This window comes from Mastomys coucha, unplaced genomic scaffold (genome assembly GCF_008632895.1).
Source record: "Mastomys coucha isolate ucsf_1 unplaced genomic scaffold, UCSF_Mcou_1 pScaffold12, whole genome shotgun sequence".
NCBI classification, from domain to species: Eukaryota; Metazoa; Chordata; class Mammalia; order Rodentia; family Muridae; genus Mastomys; species Mastomys coucha.
The window spans coordinates 95,694,038-95,720,881 of NW_022196894.1; the positions used below are offsets into that span (position 1 = coordinate 95,694,038).

The window sequence follows — 26,844 nt, forward strand, 5'->3', positions numbered from 1 at the left end:
CTCCCCTCCTCTCCCCTCCTCTCTTCTCCTCTCCTCTCCTCTCCTCTCTTCTCCTTTCTCCTGGTCCCAAGCCTGGGAAATCCTAAAATCCTGCCTCTGTCTGTTCTCCCCAGCTATTGGCTGTTGGCACCTATATTTACCAATCTGAACCAGGTAGGGACAGGGTCCCAGAAGCTACAGGCAGACTCTCTCATGTAAGCAGTGTTGGGGGAAAACAATTAGCATTCACATACAAGCCGCTAGAGGTAAGTATTTATAACTTTGTGTTCTTTAATTTGTTTTTATATTTTTAAAACCAATTTGAGATGAGTTTTACATATTATCTAACGCATCCATTTAAATGTATGCTCCAGTGGTATTTAGTATGTACAACTGTATAGTCACTAACTCAGCTTTAGAACAGTTTTATCACTCAGAAGAAATTCCATAGCCATTCATGACTCCTCATTTTCCCAAGAAGAACCAACCTGGTGTGTGTGCTGAAGGCTGGGACCATAAGGAATACAGTGGGTAGGTTAGGAAGGAGACATGACCATACCACCCTACCCTACATAACCCCCCTAAGCCACCTACCATTAAAGGAGTGGGTTCCATCCCCATTCACTCATCCATCAATCTCCTTCCCTTCATCCATCCATCCTCCTATTTTTCAATAATTACTATGGAATACTTGCTGGGTCCAGGGCTCAGGATGGTAAGATAACACTTGATGTTGGGTGGAGAGAAGGAAGGGGACAAGAGATACTCTCACAGAAATGCTGGAATTACGATAGAGGAGACACACGGGCTCAATCGAGGTGTTGGCTGAGAGAGGGAAGAGCTAGATTAGCAGGGAATTTGGGTGATGGGGGCTTTGGCCAGCGTGGAGAAGGAAGAGCAGGCATTGTGACCACAGTATTCCTAGTCATTTGATAGATGTTCTAGAAGGAACTCAGTTGTGGTCCAGCCATGGACAAATGCTCCCCCAACACAGGTCAGTCCTGGAGGCTCTAAGCACCCATCCTACTACCGCCTGCCACAGGACCAGACTGAGTCTCCCGGGAAAATGGCTGAGTCCACTAGTCACAGGCAGCTGAGGACTTCTTGTCTCAGCCTCAATGCAGGGAGGAGGAGGTGTGGTAGACACTGTAGTGGCTATTCCTAGTTGTCAACTTGACTATATCTGAAATGAACTACAATCCAGAATTAGAAGGCTCACCTGTGGCCCTAATCTGGAGGCTGAGAGATACAAGTTTCCAACCTGAATCTTGGCATGGAGATCTTGAGGCATAGTGGCTATGAATCCCAGAAGTTAAGACAGGAAGATCTATGAGTTCAAGGTTACCTGGGATTAAAGGTGTGGTGGCAACACCTTTAATCTAGGCCACACCTTTTTCTGGAAACATACATAAGGACATTGGAAGAAGGAAGGCTCTCTCTGCTTCACCTGCTTGCCTTGTGGGACAGAACAACTGCTAGATCCTTAGACTTCCATTCACAGCTGCTGCCAACCATTGTTGGGAGTTGGACTACAGACTGTAAGTCATCAATAAATTCCTTTACTACATAGAGACTACCATAAGTTCTGTGACTTAGAGAACCCTGACTTATACAGATACCCTGATAACAGTCATTTTTGGTAGTAAAGTCAGTTCTGTAAGAATTCCTCACACAATCATTTAGTGTCTTCAAGATGTGAAAGTTCAGCAAGGCACTTCTGTAGACACTCATGTGATCCTTAAGGACCTAGGTTTAAAGAGTGTGTGTAGACCACGAAGATTACACAGCCAGTAGAAGGCTAAGCTGGGTTTCAATTCCAGGACTAATAGCCCTGAAATGATTCCTTTTAGAGTAAACTTTCAGAATACACCCTGAGTCCAGAGCTGGAAAATGAACATGAGTCTGTTAGTCAGTGGATTCTGCAAAGCAGACTCATTTCCCGGGCATCCGCTAAGGGGTTGGTATAGACTGTCTCTCCTAGAAGTTTGTCTTTTGTACTCTGCATAACCAGGATGTGTTGTTCCCAAAGTTTCCCCACTCTCATAGCTTCCTGACCACCAGCAAGAAGGTGTGTGGATTTCTTCACCTCTTTAAGGCTAGCAGTAGCTCCATGTCCAGAACTGGGGTTTGGAGCTCAAGATTGATGTGACTTCTTAGGTTCTGAGGGCGAGTGCCTTCTGCACCATGAGTACTGTTCTCTGCTCCAGAGGTTTTAGCCAGCCATCATCTGCTGATGCCAGACATTCCTCAGGAAAGCAGGACCCAGATACAAATGCTGCAGCTGAGCAACTTACATGGCAGTTAGTAGCAGCTGGGGACCTGTGTGCCCTTCAACATGAGTCTTTCTAGTAGGTACCCAGTGCTCCAAGAGAGAATCACTTGCACAACCAATCATATGTGACATAGCCAGAACAAATTGTGTAACCAACCTGCCTCAGCAGGGTTCAGCAACATCTGTTTATGGTATGTGACACTCTTAGAAAATTGTCTGTTTTCCCTTCTTGGTTAAAATTATTATTATTATTATTATTATTATTATTATTATTATTATTATTTGGGGTTGTAGCAAAATGGCATGTGGCAGGTTTTTTTTTTTTTGCTTTATTAATATGTGTTTAAGTCTAGGAGATTCATTTCCAGGATGGGAGCCTTGGAAGAACCTGATTAAGGAAATCAGCTCCTGCAATCCCCCTGATAAATGAGTGTAGGCAAACAGCCCTTTAGTGGGGCAGGAAGGCCATGGTGGGTACTGTTGCCTGGGCTGGCTGGCAGACACCGGCAGATGGGCTAGTAATACAATTAGGAACCGTTGTGTTAAATGAGCCATTATTTAAATTATCTGCTGCTTTTCGTATCTATTAACCTGCTGGGAAAGAGACAGTGGTATCTGAGAAATCTCAGGCTCATCACTAATTGGATGAATCACCCAGTTTTTCCCTTTACTGCCACATTTTACCTTATTGCAGCAATTAGCAAATGGCTCTCTGCGGGATTATTGCCCAATGCATCACTGAAGATTAGGAGGGGTGCAGGCAGGAAGACACACTCTGGTTTGCAGCAGGAGGCAAGCCTGTGGCTCCTCACATGGTGCTCATAACTGTTCTTATTCTTCCCATTCTGGTCTCCTGATTAAGGGACATTAGTTCTCATTGGAGGTTGCCATAACACAATACCCAGCCTGGGTGCTTCTTAGCGGCATTCAGCCATTTCTCTGGTGTCTGGTTCTTGGTTGTAGAAGCATCACCTGAGACAATAGAAGGAGAGGTACTCTGAGTGCTTTATAACAGCACTAATCCCATGTGTGAGGCCCCCTCTTATGGACACCACTTACAAGCCCAGCTACTTATCCACCTGCCTAACTGTCCCCGGCTAACCACTCCCTCACCTGCTGAAGGCCCTGCTCCTAAATGCCAAGACACCAAGGGCTAAATCTCAGTCCATGAAATGAGGCCAGAGTCCCGAACCTTTATGCCCTAATGGAGTGTACGATGAAGTTTGAGTCAATCTCCTGCTTGCTTCCCTGGCTCTTATGTGGGCCTATACTGGGTCTGTCACCTGCAAAAATTAGGCTTCCATGTATAGAATAGACCACACCTTTGGGAATGAAGTTCTTACCATGAAAGGTTTAGGAAAAGGGATACCTGTAACAGACAGGCAGGGCTACAGTGGAATATTTCTGAAGCATCGTGGGGATTGGTGCTCTCTGGAGGCCAAATGAGCAGAGGGCTCCAAGTGCACATGAGTTTGGAGCTCTTAGGTATCGGTCAGCTTTTCCGGTATGTGTGTCTGCCAGAGACCATATTTGTGCAGGGAGGTCTGGTGCCTGAAGCACCTTGGTCCATGTTGGTAGGAACATGTGGCAACTAGTCACATGAGGGTGGAAAGCAAGAAGCTCAAGCCAGAAATTAGGCTGTGCTATAAGCTCTCAAGGCCTCCACGGGCCTAGGTCACCCAGTGAGGGAATTACCTTCCCAAGATAGTGCCACCAGCTGGGGGCCAAGTTTTAGACACATGAGCTGTGTGGCAGGGGGATCATTTTATATTCAAAATGTAATATTCCTTTACTCTCTTCTCCTACAGCCATCTCTCTTCTCCTACAGCATATGCTAGGAATAAGCACCTTGTTGATTCCTGAGGGGGAGGTGACTCGTGGACCTCTTCCTCTGAAATGAGTGGACTCCAGCTGAGAAAACATGGTAGCCCAGTAGGCCTGGGCAGCAGTAAGAAAGGGTTGGGATCACACAACAGTTTTTGTTTGGGTTGATTTCCTCCCTACTTGTGTTCTCTTGCTTCTACCAAGGGAGGGAAGAGAGCAGGAGGGCAGACATAAGGATGTGGGGATGAAAGAGCCGTGTTCATGGGAGCCTGCGGAGGCTAGGAAGAATTCCAGACCCCGGAGAAGGGTGGAATAGCAACTCAGAAAGGCCCCATCACTAGGGCCATTGTGCAGAAGACAATAATCTTGCCTGCGCCTAGACATGCAGGAGAGGTCAGGCTTAGTGTGAAATGCCAGGCTGCCTGGCAGCACACAGAAAGAACAGGACTCTAGGGCAGGCTGGCATTTCTCATGCTTCCTGACTGCGGTTGGGTCCATGGTTGCCAGTGATCCCCCAGTGAGACATTTGTGCAGTAACCTAGCAATGGCCATAGGAGACAACTGTTCTCATAGGAGACATTCCGTTCAGGAATCCGTGGCTTTTATTGTCTATAACTTTTAATAATCAGCAAACAGTATTTTTCACTGCTCTGCCCCTAGTTATTGTTTTTAGGTGGCTTGTTTCTGGCATAACAGCCTCCCCTCTTTCAGAGGTCTGACATTCCCTGACTGCCTCAGTTAGACAATCCCAAGTGCCCAGGGCTTTGTTACCTCCTCTCAGTCCTCTGTTCTTTACTCTCTACCTAGACAACTCCAAACATGATTTCACAACCAGGAACCAGAAGCACTCTGGTCTGTTGGTTACACATGTTAGCTGGGGGCAGAACTGATGGGTATCTGCTGGTCCCAGAGTGAGGGACTTAAGACATGTTCCTGACAGGCAGCCAGAGAGAGGGGTTGGGGAGTGGGAGGATCTACAAATAGATAATAAAAGTGGCAAACTTGTGTCTTCTTCCTCATACTTTTGACTGCAAACAAAGGCCTAAAGATCTGGAGGGTTTTTCCTCTTACCAGTAGCGCCCCTCAAAGCCAGACTGATGCATGCTTACCTCAAAACTGTGAGCCTACCACCATCCCTGTCTTTGTTCAAACTGACAAGTTAGGGGAAGGGAATCCCTCAAAGACCTGTAACATTCCCCCACCCCACCCCCAACCTTCAAGGGACAAAACAGATTCTGCATTCCCAAGACTCTCCTCTTCAGAGAGTCCATCTGTATACCTGTATGTGTGAGTGGTATGTGTGTGTGTGTAAGATTTCCCCTTCTGCTATATACTGCATTCTGTTCCTGTGTTCCCAGTAAGCTAGCAAAGAATAGATCACAGAAGCCAGTTCTGCAGTTAGCGAGTAGACTCAGAAACAGTCACCTTGAAGATGAACAGCGTGATGGAGTGACAGATGTCTAGAGTGAATGTAGGCAACTGTCGCAGCAGAGCAAGTGGGAAAACATTGTCCTAACAGCGTGAGGATTGGGGATTAGGACTATGGAGAAGCAGCCAAAGAGGCAGGAAAGATGCTTCCCAAACTGGGAACTCCATCACACTTTGGATGTCCAGCTCCCAGTACTGTAAAAATGAGCATGTGCTATGTCATGCCACCCAGTTTCTGGGAATTTGTTATGGCTGCCAGTGGACCATTAAGCCCAATGGCTCAGGGGAATTGAACCAGGCCTGTCTGTATGAAGATGCTCGATACACATCTGGAGCTTTGTGGCTAAGGAAAGAATTTTTCAGGTATTCAAGGGAAAAAGAAAAGCACTGTGTAGTGAGGAAAAGTAAGAGAGGCCTTGGGTTTTTCATCAGGTACTGGATGTTGAAAGACACCGGAAAATATTCATAATGTGAGGAGTCCACAAACATCATCTAAGTCTGTAAAACCGAAGCAAGACATCATTCCAGTGTGAAGACCTCAGTAGGCATCTGGGAATGTGGCCGAGCTCCCCTGTGAGGACCTTAGGATACAGCCCAGAAGCCGGTCATTTGTGAGCCAGATGAAGAGTTTGGACCAGAGGCTGGCAGGAGCTGATGAACTGACTTCCTTGTAGGATGCCTCAGCCATGGGGGGAAGTACAGTTCTCTAGAGCAAACCCCTGAGCCAATGAGATGGTTCCACAGTGGCAAGAGTTCCTGTTGCCAAGCAAGACAACCTGAGATTAACCCCTGGTACCCACATGATGGGAGGGGAGAAACAACACTCACAGGGAAGTGTGTCTTAGTCAGTGTTCTGTAGCCGTGTCGCTGTGAAGAGGCACCGTGACCATAGCAGCTCTTAGGAAGGAAAGCATTTAATTAGGGCTGGCTTACAGTTCCGAGGTTTAGTCCATTGTCATCATGCAGGGAAGCATGGTGGCACACGGGCAGACATGGTGCTAAGGAGTAGCTGAGAATGCTGTGACATGATCTGCAGGCAGAGAGAAAGGGGGGATGGGAAACTAGGTAGGCCTGGCTTGAGCATTTGAAACCTCAAAGCTTATCCCCCAGTGACACATTTGCCTCATCAAGGTCACACCTCCTAACTCATGTCACGTAATACCACTTCCTAATGACTAACCATTCAAATCTATGAGCTGATGGGGGCATTCCTATTCAAACCACCACAAAGTGCATGTGTGTATATATACACACATACATACACACACACTCATACACATGTATATATACATATATATTCCCATATATATGTGTGTGTGTGTGTGTGTGTACAGGATACACACATATGTATAAATACATGTATGTGTATATGTGTGTGTGTGTATATATACAGGATATACACACATATGTATAAGTACATGTATGTGTATATATTTGTGTGTGTGTGTGTGTGTGTGTGTGTGTGTGTATGCAAGATATATATGGCTAGAGAGGTGGCTTACAGTTTAGTGTGTTGCCACTCATCTAGAGGAGCCAAACTCAGTTCCCAGCACCCTTGTCAGGTAGCTTACAACAACCTGTAACTCCAGCTCCAGGGGATCCAATACACTCTTCAGGCTTCTGTGGGCACACACACACACACACACACACACACACACACACACCTATTTTTTTAATGTGGGACTAGGGAGATGGCTAGGTTGGTGAAGTCCTATGTAGGCATGAGGACCTAAGTTTGGATCCATCACTCCCACATAAAAATCTGGGCACAGTAGTGCACATTTATAACTCGAGCACTTGGAAGGTGGGTAGTGGAGACAGGCAAATCCCTGGAACTGATAACTCAGCCAGCCTAGCTGAATCAGAGTACCCCAGTTCAGTGAGAGACCCTGTCTTGAAAACTAAAGGAGAAAACAATGCGAAGATACCAGATATCAACCTCTGTTCACGTGTGTGTGTGTGTGTGTGTGTGTGTGTGTGTGTGTGTGTGTGTACATCCATGTATTCATGTACACACACAGATTTTGTTTGGGTTTGGGTTGACCACACACAGACTTCTTGTCATTATTCCATAGATAATATACCTGTTTTCATAAAATTTACATTGTGTTAGACACTTACTGTGAAGAAGCCGTGTGATGTGTCACATACCTACACAGGGTCCCGGGTTCATCGGTCAACCTGGTGGTCTATTGCTCTATTGCTGTGAAGAGACACCATGACCACAGCAGCTTTTAGAAAGGTCAACCCGGTGATCAGCAGGGCTGGTGTGACATGAGGTGAAGTCTACTGGAGACAAGCTTAGCATTTGCACAGACTCTGGCTCAGACTGAAAGACTTGGCAGGCTCTGACTTAACAGGCCGTCGGTGGTCCCAAGCAGTGAGCAGAGTGAGGGAGAAGATGGGAAGACCACTTAGGAAGAAGTGACAATGACATGGGCCATAGTGGTCCCCTTGTACCACCCATGTGGCATTGTGGGGATGGAGGGGAAGCTCCCTGAAGATTTACCCTGAGCAAATGCTACAGAACTATGTTAACTCAGATGGCGAAATCCTGTGGGTCTGGCAGATTCCTTTCTGGCTACATATATTTATTTCCTGGGCGCTACCTCTCCTGTCACATGACATCCTCTGTGTTCCCTGTCTTTATGGAAGGCTGCATTAGGACCTAATGATTTCATCTTAATGCGATCACCTCTGGCCGATTTCTAAACATTTGTTCCACTCACGGAGACAGGAGTTTAGACCTACCACCTGTGGCGGGGAGAGATCCAGGTAGAGATGTTGGATAAGCAAAGCCCACGCCTCGGGGTAGGTAAGCCTGGGGATCCTTAGCACACAGGGTCCCTGATGGCCTGAGAGAAGCCACAGTGGAAACTTCTGCAGACTTGGAAGAGTGCCAGACAGAGAGGCAGGGTCTCCGGAAAGCGGAAAACCTCGCAGGGGTTGGTATCCTGGAGTCAGGAGGAGGAAGGGAAACGGGACCAAGTTAGAGATAGAAAGTTGCGGGCCTGGCCAAAGCTGAGGGTGCTCTAACGGTCGATGAGAGGTCTTGGGTTAAAAACTTGCCTTCCTAATAGCATTGTCTGTAGCTTGTGTAACTGGATGTTCAGACCTGAAGACTTTAACTGCTTATTCTGTGCTTGATTCTAGAGTCGGTGTTTATTTACTAAACAGTCCCTGTTTGGACTGAGGTTGGAGGCTAGGTGGATAAGCACACTCCACCCCCCACCCCCCACCCCCGGGAAGCTATTGTTTACTGGAGGGATGAGTCAAACAATTAACATAGAGGGCATCAGCTTAGTGCCATCAGCCACCACCACCAGGAACTGGAAATTAGACAGACTTCAACACCCACTAGAATGGCTGAAAAGAAAATGGGGCCAACAGCTTTCAGAGAGGGCATGGAGCAAATGATCTTAGTGGACCATCACACATTGCCATAGGGGTACAACTTGGACATCTAGGCTTGATAACTTCTCCATTTCTTTTTATTTAAAAGGCATCTACCCTCTGACCCAGCAGGTTTCATTCCCAAGAGAAATAGAAATACATCCACAAAAAGACAGAAATGTCCAGGCAGCCTTGTCTATCATAAGGCACCACGGATTCCCTCAAGAGAGGCAGAGACAAGCAATGGGTTACAGCCTGGTGGTAGAAAGAAAAGAGCAGATATTCCACAGCATTTAAGAATTTCAATGCGGCTGGGCCAAAATAGAAGAAAACCACATGGTTCCAGAATGTTCAAGAACAGAGGAAACTCACCTGTTCTAATAGAAGACAGAAACTGGTCTCTCCCAGGAAAGAGGGGCGAAAAGGACATTTAAGGATAATCAGGGTTTTAGGGATGCCTTGGCTTGGGCATAGAACCTGCCCAAACTCACCATCAGACTTCTGGCAATTTGAGCTTTTGTTTGTTAGAGATGGGGTCTCACTGTGTAGCCAGTCTAGGCTAGCCTCCGACTCAGCATCCTCCTTCTCTGGCCTCTGTACTGTTGAGATTGCAGACATTTACCACCACTGTCTTTTCATTATACCAACGTTAGCTAAATAAGAGCTAATTTTAATAAAGCTAAAAAAGAGACACTTGTTTGCTGGACTCCAAGTTCAGTGGCTACGAGCAGTGACTGTTCTTACAGAGGTTCAGTTCCCAGCATCCACATGGCAGCCCACAAGCATCTGTAATTCTAGTTCCATGGGTTCTGACACCCTCTTCTGAACTCCACAGGCACCAGCACATATGTGGTGCATTTAATACATTGAGGCAAAATACACATGAAAGGAAAATACATTCTTTTTTTTTTTTTAAAGATCTATTTATTTAGTATATGTAAGTACACTGTAGCTGTCTTCAGACACTCCAGAAGGGGGCGTCAGATCTCGTTACAGATGGTTGTGAGCCACCATGTGGTTGCTGGGATTTGAACTCAGAACCTTTGGAAGAGCAGTCGATGCTCTTAACTACTGAGCCATCTCTCCAGCCCCGAAAACATATTCTTAATAAGGATGTGCTTATGATGAGTATCTTCAGAGACTCAGCAGGGTGAAGTAAAAACCAATAACAAGGAGGTTTCTGGGGACAGGACACTGCAGTGGATTGGATACTCCAAGAAATATTTGGAAAAGCAAGAAGTTTCTGGCCAGGGATGAACCTGTGTAAAATTCCAGAAATGACTAAAGAACTGGCCATGTTATCAAGTATTAGTGACTCGAAATGCCCCCTGTTTAACAAACCTGTCTCCTGACAGGCTCCTGAGGTACCTGACGCAAATCTGGAAGTCTGAGGCTCTGGTCGCAGCATCTTCCAGGACTGTGTCAGGTCTTCCATATGACTTTATGTGCCATTTTCTAACATTTCTCCCTAAATCAGTATGGAAATTGGTTTTTACTGATTAATAAATTGTTGTGCTTCATCCTTCTGCAAATAATTTGAAGCTTTCCAATTTTTTTTTTCTCCTTAAAAAACAAAAGGTACAGATTCTTGTGGACACTGGAAGCAGTAACTTCGCTGTGGCAGGTGCCCCACACTCCTACATAGACACCTACTTTGACTCAGAGAGGTGAGTGGCTTACACACAGCTGCAGGGGCTGGCCTAGTGGTGAGGCCCGGATTGGCATCTTTGAGAATGTAGTGGAACAAAACAACCCGAAGGCCATCTGTCTCATTTCGAAGGAGCTGTATTCACATGCGCATGTTTGTGTATCTGAATGTGTGTGTGTGTGTGTGTGTGTGTGTGTACGAATGCACACAACACATGAACATCTTCTTCTGGAGAATTTGTATCAGGTTCTGCTAATAGCCTTGGGGAAATCACCTTATGAGATTTCAAGTGTAACACATTCCTTGTTTACACAGAAGCTGCACTTGGCAGTGTGGAAAGTCGTTGGAGAGGAAGCCCACCTACGTGTGGCCCACCCACTGCATATCAGGCTCCACTCAGGTGCCAGGAATACCAGAGTCTCTTATTTGCACAGCTGAAGAGAGGACAGGTACTCCCTGTACCAGGTGGCACCTCATAGCATCTCAGTACATTGATGTTGGCTCCTCCCTCGAGGAACACAGTGCTTCCGTATGACACGGGTGTGGAGTGGATGGAGTTCCTGTGTGTGTGCCCATGTGTCGGCAGGTTGGGTTTTAGTGCTTTTCCTGTCTTGTCCTGGGTCACACGGGTGGTTCACCCTGGCCTCTGTATCTATACATCCCCCATGCCTCTCCCCTCGCAGCCTCTGGACTGTAGGACAGCGTTGCTCCAGAGCATTCCTGTTTAACCCTGTAGCCTGGGAAGTAAGGGAACAAGGAATCTTCCTCAATCCCAGTTACCAGACCTTAGCCTTGTACAAATGCCTTGTAGTGAGGTCAAAGGCCATGTAAATACCCCAAACATAATTCTTATGAGTTTGAGGTAATGCAGGTGTCAGGTATCAGATCCAAAAACCAAGCAACACTTTGAGCAACCACATGATCCTGCAAATGTCAAGTTCTACTACGGACCTCAAGTCAGTCGCAACACAAATATACCAATAAGGCCACTTGTGTAAGATGTGTGTGACACAAATGAAGTTTTCATCTAGGCGTGGGTGCCCTTTCCCAGGTATCTCGGTATGTATAAGCAAACACTCCAGAAAACCTGAATCTGAAATACTTCTGGTCACAAGTATTGGGGAAAATTTACACTAGCCTGGATGAGGGTCGGGAATGAGGTGGGATGAGTAAGGTACTCAGTACATCATATAAGCATGCCAATGAAAGACATGTAGGAGGATGCTGGATGCTGCACACTGGTGTGTAGATATGAGCTCAATGGGACACAGACCCTTCAGAGGTCATTTTGGCAACCGGCTTAGACTGGTTACCTGGTTGGGTGGTTGATTGCCTAGACTGGTTACCAGGTTACTTTGGGTGGTTGATGGGATTTTCCAAAGTGAAGAACAATCCTCATGAACATCATGTGCCTTCATTTACATATTAGTTAATGCTCCAATGTATGCTAAGTCTGCCAGGAGCTCCCCAGGCTCAGATAAACAAATAGCTTCCCACCCACACTCATGCCATGGAACTTGAAGAAGCCCTGTGGCAGGCAGATGGTTCTGGGTTTTAAGGGATGCCCTGCCTCTTCTAGGATTACACCATTCCTGACCCTGGCCTATCAGTGGCCCAAAACAAGGGCAGCACCCTCCCTTCCAAGACCCATTGCCTTGTAGACCACGAAGTCCCAGCTCACAGATCTGGAGCAGATGCACAGCCCACCCCCATCCCCCTAGCACTGTGGAGTTCCAGACTCTATCACAGACCTGTTGGCATAAGATCCAGAAGAAGGGAGCAGTAAATGTGGAGCTGGCGTAAATTAGGGTGATGTAGACACAGGTGCTTACAGTACACTGCAAAGGCAAGGTCCCTACCACAAGACAACCACCTGCTGCCCCTTGGCAGCTTCATTTTACAGCTCCATCAGGGTCAAAGTGCACCCAGGGATCCTTTAACAAGGCCATGCATGCAGTTGTTGAAACATGCTAGGGTAAGTGAAAGTCACCATTGCTGATGCTGGGTACTCTATCACTCTGTGTTAATTGGTCAGCTGTGGACAGCCTCGGCAGCTTTCTCACCAACCCCCAGCTGTGTGTGTTTCCCCAGTGAGCCTTGATTCTCACTCAGGCTCCAGCAGGATGTGCTGTTTTGCTTTCCTCCCTCAGGTGAACTTTGTGCCTCTAGCCAGGTGTGTGGGAGGTGGGCAGAAATTCCCCTTTATCCTGTGCAGTAAACAGGGCTTCTCAGACCTGCCTTCATCTGAGTCAATATGAACTCCTGGGCTTTCCACTCCTGCTGTGACGGGTCATCCTTCCTTCCTGTTAGGCCCACAAAAGGGCATAGACAGCCCCCCCACCCAGCTTTGCCACCTTAGATCTATTTCTCCAGCTTTTAAGTAAATAAAAAGAGAAACAGCAGAACACACCCAGGTCTAGAAAAAGCAAGGCTTCCCTATATGCTCTGTCTTTGCCATTACTGCCTTCTCCGGGCTAGGCCTGGGAGGCCTGGGAGAGGGAACATGTTCATGCTTAGAGTCAGCAGAGACATAATTATTCTAAAGAATATGTGCTCTCCATATAAATTATTATTTGTCTAGTACTTTTGCTGATGTTGGCCATTGTGAGGTTTTTCAACCTCTGAATCTGATGGAAGCCAGAGAACAGTGTCTTTGCTTCTGGATCCCTGACAAAGGTGCCTTTGTGGAGATGTGGGCCCTGCCCTGTGATGTTTGAGTATCGAGTTGGCCCTCAGATTTCTTTGTTATAATAAGGCTCCTGACTGGGCTTGGCAGCCTCTGATATAAACCCCCAGCCTTCCTATGTTCAGGTTTTGTACTTCCTGAAGCATTGTGCGGTAATTGGAGATTGGGCTCAGGGTTCTCTGAAAAGATCTTTTTGATTTATAGAAGACGAAGAATGGGCCACTATGAGTCATCTGTGTGGCTCGTCACCGGCATGAGCCCTCTTTGCAGCTGTTGAATGCCACAGTGTATAACTATGAAGCAAAAGGGAAAAGGCTGCGTGTTTTTCAAATACATTTTCTTTTCAGACAATAAAATGGCCTCCAGACAACTGGATAGGTGAAAGGTCCAATATGTACCTCACTTAACCCTTTGTCATGCAAGAGCTTATGCATGCTTGTCTATTAATGTTGTCTTACTTCTGCACTCCATCTGGGTTTAAACCCACAGAGGTGTTGAAGCAATGAACCAATCAATTCACTTTCTGCATGATGATATGAGACTAGGGAACCAAAGAACCACCTGGTGATGCCTTTAAGAAGGGGAGGGGACACACACATACCTTTCCATACAGTAGGAACAGGTCTTTCTCTTGGTTGCTCAGGTAACTTTTCAAGACTGTGGTTGACCTGTCCATCAGGGGCCGGCTTCTTCAGAGCCTGAGAGCTTGAACAACCAGGTCAGGCCCAAGGCTCCATTCATTCAGCTCTGGAGACTTCTGAAATCATTGACAAGTCACAAGGACCTAATCACCAAACCCACTGGTAAATGCCAAACCCTCCAATATGCACAGAAGTCTTGTGAAGAGGTCTTTGGGGGCCTCAGTATTCCCTGGGCTTAGAAGTGGCTTGGGAAAACCAGAGCTGACCCAAGGACTCACCTTTGAAGTCAGCAACTCCACCTCTTCCATGTTCTCTGGAAACAACGATGGCTTTCTCTTGAAATAAGATGGCCCCAAAGTTCTGTTCTCGGCTTCAACTGATCTCGCTTTTTAATTCGACTTTCCCCTGAACTCTCTGATCAGCGGCAGAATGTCTTCCAAATCTCATTCAAAATGTTTTTATTGCTGTGAGCAGACTCATTTCTGACCACCCACATCCCTGACTGTTTGCCATGTCTGAGCATCTGGAATGGAGGCCTTGGAAGTGAGAAGCCTGCCCAGGGTTTTCTCCTGACATGATTAATTAATATGAAAAGCAAGTGAGAGCTGAAACTAATGTCAGAAAAGTAAGGTGTTAGCAAGTGAAGATGTGGCGATCACTTTAAAGTGCTAGTAACCAGCTCATGATCATGTCCAGGCTCCCCATCACTGTTTCAGATTCAGTAAAGGAGCTCCAGAGAGGGCGAGCTTACAATCACAATTTTCCCACATTCTCTCAGGAAATGTTTTCAACAGGGGTGGCCACTGATCATGGAGAGCTGTCTAAGTTAATTAATGCTAAATGAAGTGAAATAAAAGTTCTGGCACCATCACATTCCAGTAGATGCATGTGGCTTCCATAATGAATGACGTACACATAGAGCCTGTCCTCGGAGCAGGTTCTGCTGGACAGTGCTGGTCCAGGTCACAGCACTGGACCTTTTAGAAGTCTGTTGCCCAGAGACATGGGACAACACCTTTCCACACCAAGAGTGGTTGGCCCTTTTTTAGGAAGCAGTCAGATTTTAAGTTTAAGATACTCAGTGGTATTATCCCGTTTTCTAGAACAACCTTGAGTTTTCTAATGATAGCTCATAGATTGGAGAAAGCTAGGAAGCCCTTTGGTAATTATACTAGTTGTAGCTATTTTGTTGCAAACTGATTGGGAGCCAGGATTTTGTTCTAAATCTATCCCATATTAACCTTTCTAGTTGGCATAGGTAGTCTCCAGAAGTACGGTCCTGGCTTGGCCCAGAATATTGGAGAACTGAAGCACAGAATATGATAGCTTGGTCCTGAATGATACAGCCATTCAGTGGACATGTATGTGAACCCTGGTACTGTAACTCCTACTGCCTTTCTCTTCTTTCTGTACAAGCGGCATCAAATTATCCAGGAGCAATCCCTGTAAGACAGCTGCAGTATTTGGAAACCAAGAAACATGCTGTGTGGATATGAGGCCACTTGGGTTCTTATTCTAGGGAACATGCAGAAGCCTAAGTGGGATGACAATAAAAGGCCTTTCAAAGCCCAGCTTGAGGAAGCTGATGGGGGAAGATAGCTGATCTTCTAGTTAATTTATGGGGTTCACAGATAGAGTCAGTGAGCCGAGTCTGACTGGCTGCTTGATATCCATACACACACACACACACACACACACACACACACACACACATATAAAGTTTTATGCTTCTGTATGGTGAGTGGCTATTTTCTTGATACAGCACCACAGCTCTGTTCCTGCAACAGAGATTATAAGCTAATCAAATTCTAGAACATTCCTTTGTAGGCCCTTCATAGAAAAGGTGTGCTGATTCCTGTACCAAGTCCTTCTGCAAGCATTTCTGAACTTGACCTGTTTATCAAAGGAATTAAGATGTCAGCATTTGTTTCCCTTACTGACTTTCACCTTAGATGTGTTTGTTTCCCCACTGTGTGCCTGGAACATCTGAGCTTGCACCAACACTCAAGTTGTTCTTTGATCCATCCTCAAACTCTCAAGTCCCAAAGGCTTACAGTGAACACCACATGGACACATGGACAATTACCAGGGTATGACCCTGGGACTCTGCCTGTCTGTCTACTCCCATTTTTCTTTTCATGTCTGCCCACCCTCAAGAGGTTTGTATGAGTTTTCTCATTGCCATGACAAATTCCTGACAGTGGCAGGTGTAAAGACTTCAAGGGCTGCTGGGCATACTGGATACACATGTTCTTGCAAGCTGTGGTTCTTCCCAGCAATATATCTGTCTATTCTTCCTTTGGTCAATCTGTCATGGTAATGGGGCCATACTGCCGTTGATTTACACCGAGCTGGATGGTTTCTTTCAGGCAGGAAGGCCATCAGCAACAGGCTCCCAACAGTGTCCTAGTTAACACTGATAAGCAAAATGAAAATAATCTAGAACTTGGAGAAGCAGAATACCTTGTGGATGGTGGGCTTGAAGACTTGAGAGGAGATGTGAAGGAGATGTGAGAGGAGGTGAAGATGGCGGTACAGCTAGCTCAAAGGCGGGGTTAGCGGCTTCAGCTTGGTCTTTTCATCACCACCATTTTTACCTCACTAATACCAGAGGTGCTTCCCCCGTGGCCAAGTAAACCTGGAAAACTGTGCCAGCTGCAAAGGAGGCTCTGACTTTACGAAAGTGTTTTAAATAGCAGCGCAATTTCAAAAGAAAAATGGATAGCTTTCTTTTCATGATCATGTACAGATGTCTTTTCTTTACGTTTCTCACACATATGAATATTTTAAGACCAAATGGACTACTAAGCCAAGCATGTGATGATTTTTTTTTTTTTTAAAGATCCTAACAGGACATAGAGTAGCAACGCTGGCCTTCCAGTTTTAGTCATTTCACTTATGCGCCAAGCAATACAACGGTGTCAGGTTTTGTTTTCTTTTGTTTTAAGAGCTGCTATACCTTTAAATGTCCACAGCTACATGGCCACCCCTTCAGTCTATACTTGAATAAATATGTATATTTTCTATGAATTATCTTGAGAGTTTTAAACAGAAATAACCTCAGAGTTTTTAATAAAGTTTATTTACCTAAACTGTGCTAATAGTATCCTGTCCACCCATAAAGCAATAAACTTATCAAAAATCTTACTTTTGACATTTGACTATATGGTAGAAACTTTCTATTTTAAGGATGCATGCCCCATCCAGTTGGAATTTGTACCTTAAAAGAAAAAAAAAGGGGTGGGGGTAGGTTTCCACTGGAATTAAATGATATAAAATGTTTGATGTGGTAGTACCTTTATAAAATATGCTGGAGATCACTCTGTGAGTTTTTTAAAATAAAAAGTCAATTATGATTTTTTTTTTTAAAGAAGGAAGGTTTATTTTGTCCTGCAGTGTGAGGCTATAGTCTGTTTTAGTGTCTTTTCCTTTGCTGTGACAAAATCTGTAGACAAAAAGCAATTTAAGGGAGAACAGAGTTGCTTTAGCTCATGGTCATAGTGGAGAAGTCTAGGAAGCAGAAGGTTGAAGTGGCTGATCACATCCTATGCTCAGTCAAGAAGAGAACAATATATGTTTGCTTCCTGCCATTTAGTTTACCTCCTTAATTCATGTCATCTAAGATATCCTACCATCGCCCCATTTAAGGAGGAGTCCCATGTACAGTGGGGCAGGTCTTCACACCTCAGTTAACCGAATCAAGATAATGTATCTCAGGCAAACTTGTACCATCTCCCATGTGTGACAGCTCACACTCACCATCACACACCATGGCAGAGAAGCCATGGCAGCTGGAACATGGAGCTGGTCACATTGCAACTGCGGGCAGGAAGCAGAGAGGAGTGAATGCCAGTGTTCGTGTCTTGTCCCTTATTCCTTTTTATTCTCTGGGGCCCCCGCCCACGTGATGGTGACGCCCACATTTGAAGTGAGTTTGTCAGCCTCAGTTAAACTGCTTTAGAAAAACCCTCACAGATGGAGGTATGTCTCCTAGCTGATTCCAAACCTAGTCTGATCAACAGTGAAGATTTACTGCCCCACTTACACACACACACACACACACACACACACACACACACACACACACACACACACGGTGTGTTCATTTCATGTCTCTTTCATTACATTCTTTCCTCGTTTATAAAAGGAATTTTTGTAGAAAACAGAGACATATTATCTTGAGTTTCTATTGCAGAATTAATATTGAAACTCAGTGGACTAAAGCAGTGAGCAAACGGAGTCTTGGGGAAAGTTCGGTGATTTGACACTCCTTTAGGAATGGGGTTATTTTCCTTTAGGGAATCTGCTTTAAATGGTCACTGTCTTCCTTGGGTCCCTTCCCATAAGCAACATAAATTTCAGACTAGTACAGTGTAAGAATGACCTTGCATGGTTAGAGACGCCAGAGCCTGACAAAGGCTGTCCTCTCCCAGACAGCCTTACGGTCCATTCTTGTCTCTCCAGAGGTCTCCAGCATGTGGCCACTTATCAGAGATCTTCTCCACCATCGAGCTGCTGGCTCACACTCATTCTGCCGTATTCCCCAGTTGCTCTGAGTCATTCACTGTAGCCTGATACCTTATAGCCTCACACGTATCCTGTCTCTCCTCGCAGAGTAATCTGGAGAAGGAAGGCTCCCATCTACCTCTCCATTGCCTGCTTATTCTTCTGTGACCCTGTCTCAGTACCTCTTGCCCTCAGCACTACACACATGCAAGGTTCTAGGTCACACCACAGTGCTCTTCCCCATCAGCTTTGTCAACTGTGCTTTGATAGCACGAGATCACCTTTGAGATATCGGGAAAGGACTATGAGATTAGGGGATACAATTAGAAAGGCCTGGGCTTGGACTTTGTGACTTCACTTGGGTTGGATGACTCTCAATCCCACACTGAGACAAGCTCATGGAACCTCCTGCTGTAATTACATAGTCCCTTTGTGTACAGAACTCAAGCCCAGTAACCTTGTAAAGCCAGATGGTCCAGTGTGTGCCCACATGTGGTGTCCAGAAAATGATGTAGCTAGGTGAAGCACCTGCCTCAGAATCACACCTATGATAGTTTGACTTAAGCATGGGGGAAGAATTCAACTGCATGCCAACATCATGGCATCCCTTCCATGTGGCATGGCAACAGTTCCCAAATTGCCCATGCTTATGTCTGTGGAGATCAATGCTTTGGTCAACATGGACACCACTTTCTACCAAGTATCACTACGTATAGACTGTATAGGACTGTAAACTATGGTGACCTCCTGTGTCACAGTTGTGGTTCAAACAGAATAGGTCTGTAGACTGAATATTGCTGACTTTTCTTCTGCAGCTCCAGCACATACCACTCCAAGGGCTTCGATGTCACTGTGAAGTACACACAGGGAAGCTGGACTGGCTTTGTTGGTGAGGATCTTGTCACCATCCCAAAAGGCTTCAACAGCTCTTTCTTGGTCAATATTGCCACTATTTTTGAGTCTGATAATTTCTTTTTGCCTGGGATTAAGTGGAATGGAATCCTTGGACTTGCTTATGCTGCCTTGGCTAAGGTAAGGTGGGTCTTTCTATTCAAGTTAATCAGATGAAGCAATGAGGCTGTGAAAAGCAGTCATTAAAGGGACCTACACGGGGGTTCTGGGTTGTCCTGTGTGGTAACTGCTAAAAATCACAGAACTTGTAGAGACAAGTGTTCACATGATGAAGTTTCCAGGCATGTTTGCAAGATAATTTCCTTTAAGATAAAATGCTAGCACTCTCTCCCCCGCCTCTGTGTGTGTGTGTGTGTGTGTGTAGTGTAGGTGTTGGGGAGTGATGAGTATCACACAATGCATTTCCAACCAGAACTTGGCATCTGATAATTTCCTCAGTCGCTCTTTACTTTATTTTTTGAGACTGTCTCTTGGTAAAACTAGCAACTTGCCAACTCAGTTAGACTGACTAGCCATCAAACCCCAGGGTAGTTCCCATCCCCACTTCCCCAATGCTGCGATTATAGGCATGATATTGCTGTGTCTGGCTTTTTTACATGAATTCTGGGGAATCAGCCTCAGGGCCCCATGCTTGTATATCAAGCCCTTTATCTACTGAGCTATAGATCCAGCTCAGTTTTTGTTTGTTTTGTTTTTGTTTTTTAAATTGTTTTTTTTTTTAATGTTAGCAGAATTATGACTTCAGTAGATTGTGGGATTTGCTTACAAGAATTGATGAGGGTGCCATTAAAAGGAAACTTACGTGTAATTAAGCTCTTAGGATCATAGGAAGATGACACCTATGGATGACACTAAACCACCAACTGAGAGCACCATACTGCTGTCCTGTCACCCCAGGGACCTCTGGGGAGATGCCAGCAACTGGGTATAGGATCCAATGCTCTGAGGATAGCCAGCCCCTGCAGAAATAGCCAGGGAGAAGTGTTGGACTATTGTGCTCACAAAATCAGAGCCTTCCCAAGATGAGGCAAGACAGGATTGGGTCATCTCCAATACTTGTGCTTGAGTCAATACAGAGAAATAATGGGAAACTAAAAGAGAGTGGGCAGGGGGTTTCTATCCAGAGCAGTTGCCAGAAGCAGGTGGATCCACAGAAGCCTAGGCTTTGAGAGACAAACCAGTATGTGTGCACTTGAGAAAATCAGGAGTCACCTGCCCTGACCCTGCCATTGGGCACCACTCCTTGGCTCAGCCCTACACTTTTGAGCCCTAGCTCAGTGAAAGGAAGAATGTAGTCACATGAGCAGTGGACCTGTTTGTTTGGTCCAGGACAATCAAGAAATGGTTGTTCGTCCACCCTGTGGAACATGTGCTCAGCTCTAGTCTGTTGACAGTGGGGTGTGTGGGCTGGCCCTTGGCTTCTCCTGGAGAAAGAACAAGGGTAACCAAGTGCCTGTCAGGTCTCAGGCGGGGGACATCACAAGATAACCATTCACTCAGCTCATGTTCATGTGAGGCAGACCCTGTGAGGCCCTTGTGTCCCATTTACACATGTGGTTACTTCAATGAGAGGTTTAGCAGCATCGGTTGAAACATGAGCCCCAGGCCAGTCTCACCCTACTGCAGAGCCAGGACTGGTTCAAGAGCCCCTTTGTACTTGGCACTGTGGGCAGACTTCATAGATATAAAGACTGGCATGGATCCTGGGTTCCCAAGTCCCTTCTGCTAACAGTGTGACTTTGGGCAAATTGTATCTTTGAGTGGTTGCAAATGAAGGATAAGACGCTTTTAATGCCAATTATTCTAAAGAATAATCCCAAATTAAAATTTACTTAATAATATATAAAGGCTTCATGAGAACAGAGCTTTGGGATTTCTTGGGAGGCATCTAGACTCTTCACATGACCTTTTAATCATTTCATCCACAAAATCCCAACATTACTGATAGCTAGCTTCTGAACAGAATCTATAAGGACCAGTTGAGTGGCTTGGGTCAGGAGTCTTATCTCTGAAATGCTATGGCTGGCCAAAGACTGGGTAATAGTCCTAGTATGGGTGTTCCTGGTGGGTCCCAGGTAGTTCTCCAAAGTTCATCACAACCACTAGGGGCATCATATGCTACGGATACCAGGCCCCTCTGCATACTTCCTTGGATCTGGGTCCTTTGGGGTTGGTTCTGAACAGTTCTAGATTTTTTAGTCCTTGAGAGATTCTGAGGCCTAGGTCTAAAGGGAAAATGGCTCATAGATTAACACCATGTCTGAACTATGCCTGTGTCAGGCTCTTCAGACAAAAAGACCTTGAGTCTCTTAAACCCCAGAACTGGCAGGCAAGTGTGATCACATTTGCCAGAGAGGGGAACAAAGAACTAGTCAAGACCAGTTCCAGGATTGGTCAGACATGAAACAAGCATGCATTCTCTGCTGCCTACAGCAAGGGGACCAAGATGAGTCCCCAACCGGACCCCACCCACCCCACAGTGGACTTTGACTTTCCATCCACCAAGACACACAGCCTCTCTGCAGAGCTCACATGGGGGAGATGATACTAAATCCATGGTAGCATTATAGGAGCAGAGATGGAAGGAGCAGGTGGCCAGAGAGAAATAGACTGATCAAGTGAGGAGGAGGGTCCTTTCTCAGTTATAATGGAGCTTCAAATCCTCACGGCTAGTGAGCAACCATTCCTTCAGAGTGGCCATGGGCATGGTTTCATCCCCCCACAGCTGAGCATTTCATTTGCCTGAAGAAACTGACAACCCAAGCAGGGCATGGTAGTGCACACCTGTAACCCCAGATAGTCTCAAGGTCAAAGCAAGAGGATTGCCAGGGCAACCTAGGCAACATAGTGAAACTCTGTCTCTGATGAAAGAAAAAAAGATCTGGCAACTAAGAAAATTAGCCAGCCCTGGTGTCTTCCAGTTGTGAAAGTCCAGACATAAAATCAAGTCTGTAACTAGCTTCCTTCGTGGCACCTATAGCACTGGTCTATCCTAGCCCAAAGCTGTTTACAGAGCACCCCTTGGCCTTGGACATTCTTGTAAAATAGAGATGTCCTCCAAACATGTAGCTCTGTGCAGGAGAGATGCTGGACAAAGAAGGTCTGCAATCCTTCAGTAGGGAGTGTTCTGGCTGTTGAAGCTCATTCATGATTGCTGGAGTACCAGAAGCTGGGATATGGACGTATTGTCCTTGAAGGTCAAAGATTATTTGTATGTTGGGTGGCTGTGGTGGAAAGAGGTAGGTAGGAGTTCTAGAGTAACTCTTTTTCCCTTACTCCAAGTATCTGAGCCCAGGTCAATAGCCCACTACCACAGATTTGAGTACCTCCTCTCCTGAAACAGTGATAAACACCTCGAAGCGTCCTAAGAGCTCCTGAGAGCTCTTTTGTGGCAGAACCTCAAATGTCAGACAGAAGGAAGCAATATGGAAGACTCCTGAGGGATCACAGCTGGTTTCAAGCATGTGTGTTAATTAGCCATGAAGATTCTTTAAGTAGAAAGACCGAGTATCCCAAAGGGGAGGGATGCTTTCTACCAGGCCACCCTTGTCTTCGCAGTGGTCACAGCAGTAACCGTCTTTCCTACCTTTCTGCAGCCATCAAGCTCTCTGGAGACCTTTTTTGATTCTCTGGTGGCCCAAGCAAAGATTCCAGACATTTTCTCCATGCAGATGTGCGGGGCTGGATTGCCAGTAGCTGGATCTGGTACCAACGGAGGTAGTCTTGTGGGTATCTTTCAGTCTTAAAGGGATGAAAAATCACAAATTGTTGGGGTTTTGGTTTTATGAAAAGCAAATCAGAACTGTGAGGCACAAATCTAATATAGGTCCTGTTCAGATCCCATGTAGGAAATGCTTAGCTGCTTCTAAATATTGGGCAGCATAACAGAATTTAAGGATAATTCAATGAACTTGTTTTACAACCTTTAAAAGATGGATAATGGTCCTGCCATCTAGATGATTCTCATTGTTTCTCCAAATCCCACCCTAGTTGTTCTATTGCTCTTTGAGAGTGTACAGAGCAGCTGGCTCTCAGTGGGAAGATTTGCTAGCAAGTAAGGGATGATGGGGAGGTATAGCAGGTAGCAGCTTTCCTCTAGGCAAGGCATACAGAGCTATGATTTCACATACTTGATCAGAGACAAGATCACCATGTCTCTTCCTTCTTCCTTCCCCTTCACTCCCTTCTCTTTGTTCCACCACTACATAGGCACATGCCACCCAATAAAAATGTTTAGGATGGAATGAAATGGAATCAGGGCAATCTACTTCGCGGGGGTAATGTAGACCGAGCTTCTCTGCGGGGGAAGTCAGGGTACAGACGACATCTCTGTGAGAGGTGTATCTAGTTCCTGTTCTCTCTACAGCAGGATCAGCACTAGTCATTGCCTTTGACTAATAGTCCAAGCACGTTTGTTGTCTCCTTCGGAAGAGACAGGGTAGCCTAGCATAGTAGGATAACATTATTTTTGCAAAACAATGTCTTGATTAGGAAATCTTGAGGTCTGTTTCCCTCATCTCCAACTTTTCAGGCAGTAAAACAATGCCAGTCAGCGTGGTTTACTATTTTACTACATTTGTTTGAGGGAACTCTTGGTATCATAAAGCTGGAGCTGTATGCCTGGAATACCAGAGGAGCATTTTTGTCAGACTATGGCAAAATATTATGGGACATGACCACACACACACACGCACACGCACACACACATGCATGCACATACCCCTTCCATAAATGGATCGTTTTCAAGCATCAATATTTGCTGTAGAACCTCAGAATCAGGTGAAGGCACTTCTTTGGCTGATGTGTTACCCTGAGTGAATGCTCCTCCATGGAAGCTATTGATAGAGTCATATAGGTTTTGCCTCTCACATCTGTAACTATTTTTTTCCCCAGGTCCTGGGTGGGATTGAACCAAGTTTGTATAAAGGAGATATCTGGTATACCCCAATTAAAGAGGAGTGGTACTATCAAATAGAGATCCTGAAATTGGAAATTGGAGGCCAGAGCCTCAACCTGGACTGCAGAGAGGTGAGTGGTTTCCATTCTGTTGGATTCTGCCTGCAGGGTGCTGGGGAAGCTTCAGCATTTAGCCAGTACCTGGACATGAACTCAGAAGGTATGTTACATTACAGGCTAACTTAGAAGACCCTTACAGAAAGACATAGGTCTTTTATCTCTGATGAGTTCAAATCAATAAATTACACACATGCACAAGAGAGCACACACACACACACAAACACACACACACACATACACACTAGAAGAAGACTTCTAAAGATGTGTAAACTTAACAATGTCACTAGGCAGGTCTATACACAGCCGTTACACTGTACATATACAGTCTCATACTGCACTTGGCTTCTTTTGTATTCTGGCGTTAGAATTATGACAGCTTGAGGAAGTTGTCCTGGGAGCCAGTTTTAGATAGCTTCTGAAGGTCACCAGCCAGTGATGTATAACACCCTGTAGCACTTCCTTCCTCTCTTGTTGATCCTCACATGTCTCCACACTGCCCTGAATTCTCATGATCACCAATGCCTCTAATCAATGTTGGCCTACCCCAGTACTAGAGAGTTGGGTCCAAAGTCCACAAGTCTACCATGTCAGAGCCCCCTAGTTATCACTGAAGACTCCAGACTTGTGTCAAATGAAATGGAGTACAAATCATGTATTATATGCGTGTTGTTTTTAGATTTCCTTCCCAAAGGCAAATGGGGGTGTTGATTAAAGGTTATCCTTCTCTTTCTGTTGATAATATAATAGAAAAGTAGATTTTGAACACTTTGTTTGAAGTTGCTTTTAAAAGGAGCATTTTAATTTCTAAAATCCAGTGGCCCATCCCTCTGCCTAGTAAGAGGGGAGAACAACTTGGGTAGCTCCAGGAAGGCAAAAAGCTCTGCCTAGGAGCTTTGAGCTGTGATCCTGTCCTTTTCTTGTGCCTACATTTCCTTATCTATGAAGTAAAAAAACACTTGCATGGAGGCCCTTGATGCCTGAGCTCTGGTGTATAAAATGGATTAGTCATCACTAAGCTACTATGGCTGTGTGATAAAAATGGGGTCACAGAATATGGATGGGGAACCCAGCACTGCTCAGTGTCTTCTCCCTTCCCTATTTCAGTATAATGCAGACAAGGCCATTGTGGACAGCGGCACCACACTCCTGCGCCTGCCCCAGAAGGTGTTTGATGCAGTAGTGGAAGCCGTGGCACGCACATCTCTGGTGAGTCCCAAGATGCTTGGGGATTTTCTAGAACACAACTGTGTGTTGAAAGTCTCTGAACGATTACTCAGTATTCTGAAGATTTTAAAGAGCAGGTTGTTTGGTAAACTGTTGCTTGTGAAACTCACTTATCAAGTTACCTTTTGATGTGGCTCTATCTGTAATACCTTCACGTCAACTTCAGAGGGTTTGGTTCTGAGCATGCAATACTTCCAGTGTTTTAACTAATAGTTGAGTTGGCACAAGATTTTTTTTATCTGAGGTAAAAAAAATCATCTTCAGTATGACTACATCATATGTTGCTTAATATGATAGCAATATGGTATGAGGACAGTGTTGCCAAGTGATGCTCTTCTTATGAGGGCATCATGAGATGTATTTACACAAAACTGGGTGATGTGGGCCAATCATCAGATGCAAAGGAAAGCAAGATGGCTCACTGGGGTAAAGGTGCTTCCCATTCAAGTCTGACATCTTGAGTTAGATTCCCAGAACCCATGTAAAGGTGGAAGAGGGAACCAACCTCACAGTGGTCCTCCATATGAATAGTATGCCACATGTGTGATTTCTCTGTATGTGTTTAACATGTGTATTACACAATAATAATAATTAATAAAGTCTTTAAAAAATAAGTGAAACATAAAAAACATAGTATGTGTGCACAACTTATGGCTTTGTACTAAACTTTATAAGTAGAAGTACACAAAATCGCCATGAAAGTGCGGTACATCAGTGCATAGGCCAGTTGCATAGTATCTACTGTCACTCCGCTTTTACACAGCTGTCAGCACAACAGGCATGCTCACACCAGCACCACCACAGACTTGTAAGTGAAGCACTGGGCTATGACGTCTCGAGACAGTAGGAACGACCCCCTCCATTACAATCTTAGAACCCCTGACTGTTTCCTCCATCCAGTCAGTGGTAGAAAAACTTATCTACCACAGAACTGTGTGCTAAAGTAACAGGAAAACACAACTGCACTTGTATCCTTTAAAACAAAACAAACCCCAAAATCTGTTTCCTCATTGCTCTTCATTTAACCTGGAATGGCGTCTACACATCTTAGAGAAAACAAACCACTTGGCCAAAGAAACATTTGTTTGCTGGCTGTGTCCTGAAATATAAATATATCTGGCTAAGGGTAGTGTGTTAGTCAGGGTTCTCTAAAGAAGCAGAACAGGTAGGATGGATATATGTGATTTATTAGATGGACTCACAATAAACAAACATTGGCTGGCAGCTGACAGCCGAGACTAGCCATCAAAAACAGCATAGCCTTTGAGGCTTGCCTACTGTTTCTCACAGCAGTGTCCCAACATTCCAGAGAGGG

General features: G+C 45.3%; 1 protein-coding gene across 1 annotated transcript in view; it reads left to right on the top strand.

Annotated features, from left to right (window-relative positions):
* Positions 1-26,844, top strand: part of Bace2 (beta-secretase 2) — an 86,334-nt gene that overhangs the window by 35,935 nt on the left and 23,555 nt on the right. The window contains exons 2-6 of the mRNA XM_031364535.1: positions 10,475-10,563; positions 19,193-19,409; positions 22,886-23,014; positions 24,183-24,317; positions 25,410-25,511. Of these exons, the coding sequence (XP_031220395.1) occupies positions 10,475-10,563; positions 19,193-19,409; positions 22,886-23,014; positions 24,183-24,317; positions 25,410-25,511 (672 nt within the window). The remainder of the gene's footprint in view (positions 1-10,474; positions 10,564-19,192; positions 19,410-22,885; positions 23,015-24,182; positions 24,318-25,409; positions 25,512-26,844) is intronic.